At 33.1% G+C, this 10,425-nt stretch overlaps 1 protein-coding gene across 1 annotated transcript; it reads right to left on the bottom strand.

Moving 5' to 3' along the window:
• LOC104719380 (cysteine-rich repeat secretory protein 60) lies at nt 189-2,056 on the bottom strand. The gene is made up of 3 exons (XM_010437297.2): nt 1,185-2,056; nt 857-973; nt 189-592 (listed from the first exon to the last, which is right to left on the bottom strand). The coding sequence occupies exons 1-3, from the start codon at nt 1,942-1,944 to the stop codon at nt 585-587; spliced, it is 885 nt and encodes a 294-aa protein (XP_010435599.1). The 5' UTR covers nt 1,945-2,056; the 3' UTR covers nt 189-584.

The following is a 10,425-nucleotide window of genomic DNA, read 5'->3' as shown; positions in this document are numbered from 1 at the left end:
TCTTGAAAAGACATTGCTTCCTTTGCTTCTCTATCGGCCACTCCATTGCCTTCACGATAGTTGAAAACCAGCTTGACCTCCTCAAATAAAATGTTTAATACAGCTGATAATTAATCAAATAAAATGTTTTTTTTTCTAAAAAAATGTTTTTAACGTAAGAAAACATATGCATTGCTTTCTCTTTAAAGTGAAGGTAACATTTGAGAATAATATTATACAATTTGGTATCTTTAGAAGAGAATATATGCCATTTGACATATAAAGGATCGACATAAACTTTTGCTTTTAGTTTTCGACCTCTCTCTTTTGCTATCCCCCTTTTACTTTGTTGCTTTAGTCGTAATCTTTGTTTCGGACCGGATATGCATTTCTTAAGACTTCCTTTTCTTATCTCTTTTTCATTTAAAATAATTATTATCACAAGTATTATGTAACAACAATCCAAACAAAAATAATTAAAATATGCTGAAAAAAGTAGAAAAAGAAATAAAGTTTTGACAGAATCCAAAGCGATATACATCTCATCTGATTTTTTTTTGCTTCTTTGAGATCCACGCTCTTGCGAATCCTCAGAACTTTGACATTTATTTACCTGAAAAAAATTAAATATTATATACACATATTAATTAAAACTTTGAATATCCTAATAATAAAGGTTACTATACTACTACTCCTCGATTCACCTAATTTTATGATGCACGTGCAAGCATCTTAAATAATATAAACATGACTTATGACAGACCTTTATCATAAAATCCATGCATGTATAATTTGAATATGTTTTTGTGTGTGTTTTTCGTACTTTTGTGAATTAAATCAGGTAAAACTAGAAATTATGTAAGAAAAATAATTTTACCTCCGCCACGACTGCAAACACCTCTGAGGAAAAGAAGGAAGATAATTAGAAGAACAACTGCAGCTAGTAGTCCTATGATGATCGCAAACGTCCTTTCACCTCCGTAGTTTGCTTTATCTATGTAATCAGTTTAGCAATGCAAAAATATAAGGATCTTGCTTCATTTATATATCAGTGAAAATTTTATATTCAGTAAGTTTTATAATATTCAAAACAAATTCTAAAGCAATATAGATAACTCAATTTTTTTTAGAGAGAATAAACAAAACAAACAAATTTATATATTAGAGACTTGCCTTACTAATAGTAGTAAGTAAAGAAAACTTACAATTATGAGACTTGGCATAGTGTTGTGCCCCATCAGTTGAATATCTTGCGTAACACTTAGCCAAGAACATGTCTCCGAAGACGGCCGTGCCACAATCATTCTTTAGCCGTCCGATGGCCGTTCCTAAACAGTCTTGGCACTCCGATACCGTTAGATCTCCTACACACTGTCCCATACCTTGAACATCACCGGACCCTCCCGCTCGAAAATACCCTCCACCGTTGACTAGCTCCGTGAGAACGGCGTCTCTCCGGCCGATCCCATCAGAGTTGTAACCCTCAGAGGGTCCACACTTCTTGAGGACAACGGTCTTGTCTTCTTGGCCAAGGAAGCTGATATTATCGTACTTGATGTAGCAGCCGGCTAGCTGGAGTGCTCCACCGCAGGTGAAAGGACAAAGAGGGCCAACTTGAGAGACGGCACGTGCCACACACGTAGCGCAGTCGGGCATGGAGAGGTCACCGCGGCATTGGAAGAGGCCACGGGCTGTGTCCGAGGAGGAAGAGCCCATGATGGTGAAGTTGTTGTAGGATGAGTATGTGGCGGAGTTGACTAGAGAAGTGAGAAGAGAGTTGAGGTTTGACTCATAAGCAGAGGACGGAGAGAATTTTTGCTGGGAGCAGCCGCCGTAGACGAATGTGTCTGTGGCGGAGGTTGCGGTGGAGAATGAAGGAGCCGTTGCGGCAAGGAGAAAGAAGAAGGAGAGAGTTTTGATGATGTTTCTTGCCATTGGCATTGATGATAAAAGAGAGAAAGACATTAGCAATGAAAATGGATACTTATTTATACATTTTAACTAATGAAGGTTTACTTAAAGGTAATGTGGAATGTTAAAATGGTAACGTGAATTCGTATGATTTAACTACTCACATAATATATCAAGTATAATGGAATTGGTAACTAATCAGTAATCGCATAATTATGAGAAGAATGAAGTTATTTTTATAGTACTTATTTCAATATTGATTATGTTTATGCGATTCAATAAATCATCATTGTTATTGAAATTTAAATTTTTTTATCATATACAGTATATTTTTTAAATTTACTAGTGTTTTACTTAATTATTTCTTAATCTGCAATAAATTAGCTAATCAAATTACTGAGAAACGTTAGAGGGTGTGATCCCAAAGTAAGCAAATTAGTGATGGGTAATAATTAAAGGTGTAAATTAATTGTAAACTAGGTATTAGTCCACACAATGCGTCGTTTCATGCATAATAATTTTTATTATATTTTTGAATATTTATAAAAACAATATTTTGTTCTTTTTCTATTAACAATAATAACATAATCAAATAATAGATTTTAAGATTGTATTCTAGTAAAATTGTATCAAACAAAATTATCAAAAAAAAATAGTAACTACATGTAAAAATAATATGTATAGACACTGCTCATTTCAAAGTTTAAAGAAATATAAATAGAAGCTATATATATATATACAAATAAATATAGCTAACAAAAATAAAAAAAAAATATGAAAATTTAACCAAAGACATTTGATCTTGAAAGATAAATCAAGAATGAAATTTATAATAATATTGGGTAGGAGTTACATTTGAGTTAAATGTAGAATTACACATGACATTAAAATCCCAAGAAAACTTCTATCTTTTTGGTTTCTTTTTTTAATTTTCACTCATGAATTTATATTCTAGTGCTAGATTTCATACTAATATTTTCATCTTTAGAGAGTTTAATTAGATGGTATTTTTAAAAAATTATATTATTTTCTATATTTTACTCTATTTAAATTTAAGTGTTATAAGCGAATAGAGAATTAGACATGGATCTTTTCAGCCTCATGATCTTGTGGGATGAATATAGTAGAAGAATATTTAAAATGGATTACTTATAAGATGATAATCTAAAATATACAATGGAGATAAAAAAAAATTAAATCATCTAAAACAATGTAATATATAAATAAATAAATATATATATATGTATATATATATATATATCTGTCAAACTCCAAAAATATAGAATTAAGCTTTTACAATGAGATATGAATTGATTTCTTAAACAAATACAACAACAACAACAACAACAAACACACACAAAAAAAAGTTTTGAGATATAGTTGAAGAGGATGAGAGAATGAGAGAATGAGAGAATGAGAGATCAAACATCTTAAGGAAAGAATTAAGATGTTTTCTTTAGTTTGATTCCCTTATTATGAGATGATTATAACCAAAATATTATTATGGTCATCCAAATTTTATTATACATATTAGAATACATATGTATTTTAAATCAAAATAATATAATATAAGAAAACAAAGAAGAAAAGAAAAAGTACATAAAATAAACAATAAAATTCAAAACAATGTAAAATATATAATAAACAAAAAAAATATAATCAAACTCTTAATTGGGGTTTCAACCTATGCAAGTGCACTATAAAAAACAAAGAAAATATTTAGGATTTGAGATATGGTGGAGGAGGATGTGAGAAATATTATTTATAGGATAAAAAATTATGGAAGTTACATTTCTAAAATAATTAAATTAGAAAAGTTACAATTATAATTAATAGTGTTTAAATGAAAATGAATGGAGGAAAAAAAAAGTCAATTCACAATTTATGTAATTTCAGTTACAATTTAGTATTAGTAGTAAAGAATAAATTTAAAGTATGCATAATGTATATGATTAAATGTGTTGTTCAATTAAAAGTAAATATTAAATTTTTAAAAATTAAATTTAAATGGACCAATAAGAGAGAGTGAAACTTTACTTTTATATATATGATTTTAAATATATTTTCAATGCATGTGGATGGCTTGACTAAAGAAATTCTAAGCTTTTCATAAAGTAGGCAGCCATGCAAGAAAAGGTTTTCTAATTCTTAAAAGTTAAAATAATATTAGGGATATAGAAAATAGTTTATTTTAAAATGCAGTAGTTATCATGGTTAGGTGCTTATAAGCGTTATATATATATATATATATATATATTAACATTTTTGAGATACATTTTTGTGTTATCCTCCCTTATCTTTGTATCCAAACAAATCTCAGTTAAATTCTCTACAATACTTACCACCAAACACAATCATTTCCATATTTGATAATATTAATTTCCTAAAAACTATCTACCTAATTTAAATTAATATGTTAGATTAAAATATAATTCTCCCTGCACTTTTATTTAATCTTATATTTAATTATTTTAATTATTATTTCATACATAAAGTTAATAAAATTTTAGATTTTTTTCAGCATATGATGTGATTTGAATTTTTATGAACGGATATATATTTTAAAAAATTTCTTAAGATATTTATAACCAAACAAGTATATCCACATATAGAGCTCGAAATACATTTTTAAAGTACAATAGGGTGTCATCACTTTTTGGCTTTTTGCCAACTTCGGGTCAGATTTTAACTAAAATTATAACCGATTCAGTTGTCCGGATCCTCCTTAAGATTACCGAATATTTTGGACCGGTTTTTAATCCATAGCGTACTTATTTACATCCAATTAATAATGCCAAGTAATGTCCATTGTAACTTAGGAAATATCTAATTTACCTGCCGAATTTTTTGGGTTGAGTTTGACAAAAGAATTGATAACACAAATTCTGTAATCACATCCCTATAATATAGCAACTAATTCAAGATGAACACATCTTAGGAAATATCTAATTTGCTTTTAATAAACGATTACACGTTTGCTAAGTTCTTATTAGCTTTAAATGTACACTATTAATCCAATAACATCAATTGAGAATCAAAATAAGAATATGCCATATCATTCATTCTTGAATCATAACTAACCAAATCATAAAATGTATATTCTCAACTTGCGAATCAAGAGTTTATACAAAACTTATCTACAACCGTTAACAGTATATATATATATATGCAATTCACCATAGACTATAAGCACCACTAAACTATTACAGTATCATATCAACAAAATAATAGACCCGTGGTGTACCACGGGGTAAAACCTAGTCTAAATTATAACTTTATAGGTCGCCCGCAGTGAGGACCCAAGTTAATTTACAATATATGTATACATTAATCTTAAGTATTTACTATTTACTTTTTTATTTTACTTAATGTGAACTTTACTATTTGAAAACCGCTCTTGTCCGATCTCCTAGGGATGCTATCTTTGAGGGAGACTGCTTGGTGAAGCTTGGCATTATGATCCCACATTTACAATGTTGGGGTTACCTTGTTTTCACCAGCCTCCTTTATCCACCTCGCCTGATTGCAAAGCTCTCTAAACTGCAAATCATCTACTTTATGAAGCCCCCTCACAGAAACTTGAAGATTAGTGGCATTATGACCTCCAATTCAAAGAGTAGTGGTTACCACAACCTCTTTAAGTCCTTCTCACTCAACCTTGGATCTGCATCCACTACAGTAGCTTTCGGTCCTCCGAGTTCTATCGTTGCTCGACCTCTTCTCAAAGTTCTACCTAGCGTAGCCTCCCTCACTCCGGTGAGATAGTCAACTTTGAACCTTTCATCGCCACTTTGTCTTCGACCCAAGATAATGGCCACCTCTTCCTCCATTGACCTGCTAATGGAGTTCAAATCGATTTACCTTGATCTCACAAGTCTCAGTTTGCCTCCTAGCATGCGGTTCATAGCTCTCAAGCTTTTACTATCGATTGTTCCTATCTACTTATCTTTTTTTGTTGTTCCCTTTATGTTGTATCCTAAAAATACATTCTACTTTATATGTTACTTTCTATTTTAATGGAATGATAACATCTGTATGATCGGAAAAAAAAAAACTTAATGTGAACTTTACATAAAATATCGATATCAGACTATTCAACACGTCCCATAGATTTAGACTCAACTAAATATCGACTTAAGTGTTAGACTACTATTTGTTGTGTAAATATGTAATTTTAAGTTGTGATTAAACTTTTATTTGTAAATGATTATTTCCTTTTACTTTATGTTTTTTAGTTGTAATTAACTTATTAATTTTTGACGGGGAAAAACACAAATTAACTCTTATGTTCAAGATGTAGTGAAGTACTAATGTCAACGGCCCATTTTTTTCAAAAAAAACAAAAAAAAAAGGAGTTGTAATGTAAACAAGATAACAGAAAAATTCACAACTTCAAAAAAGTAAATAGTAAATAGAGACTTTAACAACAATCTTCACATTTTCAATAACATTATGTTGGTCTTTCTTCCATAACAAAAAATGTTAAATTTAAAAGAAAAAAAAATGAAAATAAATAGTATTTATTTTATCTTTCATAACTAAAGAATGTCAAATTGTAAAGCTGAATATTCTTTTTTTTTCTACAAATAATTCTCGAAGGGAGGGTAGGTGGGTGATCTCCGTGAGAGCTTTAAGGTTCATATTTTTATGGTTAAATTTAATTTATTTTTTCTTAAGTAAAAATTGTAAAGAAAGAATAAACCTTTTTCGAACAAAGACACATTTCTCCAACTGTACCATCGCACTCATCGAGTTTTCCATTTCTTCTTTTTAGGATATTCATTGCTTGCTCTCGAAGGAACACCCGTACCACTTCATTTAACTTTTCTTTATTTTCAAAAGATAAGAGAGTTTTTGTACTATAGTTAACATATGATAATATTATCATCATAACTAAACATTTCAGGCATACTCATAAAATTGTTTGATTTATTGTTTGTTTGTTTTGATGTTGGTGAAATCCAAAGTTGTAGATAGAAAATATTTAATTTTGGTAACATTAAATCTATTTCAAATTTATCATTCAGAATCACGATTGTAATATAAATTCGAGTTTGTTATATTATTTTCTGAAAAATTTATATTAGTATTTTTGTAGAGTTTTTTAAGAAAAAAATATTTATTTTTTATTTTAACAACACCAATATGGAATATATTGAATCAAATTGATTTAATTAAGATTATAAATTGTTGTGCAATATACGACGGGTTATATTCTAAGGTGGGGTTTTTGGTTTTATGATTTTAATGGATTTGAAAATCCAAACAAAAATCATGTCTTATTCAATCATTGATTTTAAAATAGTTATCAAAATTATGTGTTATTGGTTATATGATTTACAAATACTCGTTAAAATCCCATGTTATTCATTAAATGATTTGTTTTTGGATTTTAAAATCCACATTATGTTTTAAATGGATTTGAAAGTGTAAAATAGAAGGATTCAAATCCAAGGATAAAACATGTTATTTCAAAATCCATATGTTTTGATTTTCATTATTTACAATTCTATATGAATTTAGAAATCACATTGACATTAACAAAATTAATATTAAAATAGTATATTAACAAAATATTAAATTAAAAACTTGCCGCGCGGTATACTATGGGTGATAATATAATTAATGATTGATTTTTCATGTTCAAAATTTTGTAAGATAATGAATAATCTCCGTGAGGAGGCTCGTCTCATATATGACCATTATATATAGTGTACATCCTAGGTTAGGTACATTGAGAATATTCTATACAGAACAATAATAAGAATATTTCCATATATCTATTCTATCACTCCCCTACAGTCGGAGCGTGAGGAGGACGAATGCTCAGAATGGACCAAAAATCAAGAAAAAACGGTGAAGGTAAGCCTTTAGTAAAGATATCGGCATATTGATATGAAGATGGAACATGTAGGACCCGTACCTGACCGAGAGCCACCTTCTCACGAACGAAGTGAATGTCAATCTCAATATGCTTAGTTCGTTGATGCTTGACAAGATTGGAAGTGAGATATACAGCACTGATATTGTCACAATATACCACAGTCGCCCGATTGAGAGGAATGTGGAGTTCCAGGAACAGATTATGTAGCCAAGTAGCTTCGGAAACGGCATTTGCGACTCCTTTTTATTCAGCTTCAGCACTCGAGCGAGATACCGCGGGTTGCCGTTTGGACGACCAGGAGATCAAATTATCACCGAGAAAGATGCAAAACCCAGAGGTAGACCGGAGAGTAGTGGGACAACCGGCCCAATCAGCGTTAGAGTAAGCAGTAATGGTGCTATAAGAAGTAGGAGCGAGGTACTCGGCGTCAGAACAGGCAGTAAGGGTCGTGGCAGAGTTTTTATAAAAATGGAGACTATGAGTCAACGTGCCTTGCAGATAACGGAGGATACGCTTAAAGGCATTGAAATGAGGTTAATGTGGAGCATGCATGAAGAGGCACACTTGCTGGACAGCAAAGGAGATGCCAGGGCGTGTAAACGTCAAGTACTGTAGTGCGCCGGCAAGACTGCGATACAATGTCGGATCGGCGACTCGTGGACCCTCATCAGCAGCGAGCTTGCCTTGCGTATCAACCGGAGTGAGACATGGTTTGCATTTACTCATCCCAGCGCGAGCAATAATATCTGCGGCATAGTTGCGTTGATGAAGAAAAAGACCGGTGCTGTTACGGATGAACGTGATACCAAGGAATTGATGAAGGTGACCAAGGTCCATCATTTTGAACTCCTTATGAAGAGATGCAATGAGCAAGTTAAGAAGAGGAGTCGAGGAAGCAGTAAGAGCAATGTCATCAACGTACAGGAGCATATAAGCAAGATCAGAGCCGCGTTTAAGAACAAAGAGTGAAGGGTCAAATAAACTTTGCTTGAATCCAATCTTCTTGGGAGAATTGGCAAAACGTGTGATCCAAGCGTGTGGTGCCTGTTTTAGGCAGTATAATGACCTGCAGAGCAAGAAAACATGATCTGGTTTAAGAGGATCAACATAGCGGGGAGGTTGATGCATGTACACGACTTCATCGAGGTCACCGTTGAGGAACGCGTTCTTGACGTCTAGTTGACGAAGAGGCCAATCCCGAGTGATGGCAAAGTGGAGAACCGAGCGAATGGTAGCAGGTTTGACGATGAGGCTAAATATCTCATCACAATCGACACCAAGCTCCTGCGATTTACCGTTGGCCACTAACCGTGCCTTGTAGCGAGCCAAGCTCCCATCTCCATGAAACTTGTGCTTGAACAACCATAAACAACGAATCACGTTAGTGTTAGGAGGTCGTGAAACAAGGTTCCAAGTACCATTCTTAATTTGAGCAGAATATTCCTCATCCATGGCAGGATTACAAAACGGATCCTTTGCGGCATGTACGTGAGAGGACAGAATGGGAGAAATAGCATTAGATATACCACTTTTGCTACGAGTGGTCATGGGGTGAGTTTGTGGAGGTGGATTTTGAGGAGGTAAGACGAGAGGAACAATGGGAAGAACGGAGGGACTATTCAAGGGAACGGTGGGGATAGACTATTTTATGGGAGGCAGAGAAACCGAAAACACAGGTGGAGGTGGGTGAGCCGTGTTTTTTAATTTTGATAAAGGGAACACGGCTTCATCAAAAATGACATGCCAAGAGAGAATGATCTTGTTAGTAAAGAGATCAAGGCACCTGTAACCACAATGATTAGAGGGATATCCAAGAAAAACATAAGCAGTAGAATGGGGAGCAAGTTTATGTGGAGAGGTGGGAAGAAGGTTAGATAACATAAACAGCCAAAGATGCGAAGGTGAGAATAGGATACCGATCTTTGGAACAGTTTAGTGAGTAGATTCGCATTATCAATTGTCGATGATGGAGTGATGTTCAGTAGATAGACCGCGGTATGAAGAGCTTCGACCCATTAAAATATGGCATGCTTGCTTGAACAAGTAGGGTGTGAACGATGTTGTTGATGATGCGTAGCATTCGTTCAGCTTTTCCGTTTTGTTGAGAGGTATGCGGACATGAGAAGCGGATATTTGTCCCCTCCGACGCCAAGTAGTCGAGTAGCATGCGGTTGTTAAATTCTCTCCCATTGTCACATTGAAGGGACTTGATACGACAGTTGAATTGAGTCTTCACATAGTTTGAAAAATGTAAATATCTGCTGAAAGTATCACTCTTATGTTTGAGTGGGTAAATCCATACAAACTAAGAAAAATGATCAAGGAACAAGAGATAATATTTGATTCCACTTAAACTGAGAGTAGGAGAATTCCAAAGATCCGAATGAATAATATCAAAGGGTTTCAAAACCATAGTATTAGAAGAAATAAACAAAAGACGAGTGTGTTTGCCAAGTTGACATTCGTGACACACATTATTAGACTTATTAAACGAAATAGAAGTAGAAGAAGAAGATAGTTGGAGATGATGTGCACTACTAAGGTGACCAAGACGTTTGTGCCACACATCACTTGACAGTGAAGCCGCCATGAAAGCATGTGGTGAGACGAGCGACTTGGAGGGAGCCACCGTGTAGAGCGGACCGGGGCTG

This window comes from Camelina sativa, chromosome 10 (assembly GCF_000633955.1).
Source record: "Camelina sativa cultivar DH55 chromosome 10, Cs, whole genome shotgun sequence".
NCBI lineage: Eukaryota > Viridiplantae > Streptophyta > Magnoliopsida > Brassicales > Brassicaceae > Camelina > Camelina sativa.
This window is presented reverse-complemented; position numbering and strand designations above follow the sequence as displayed.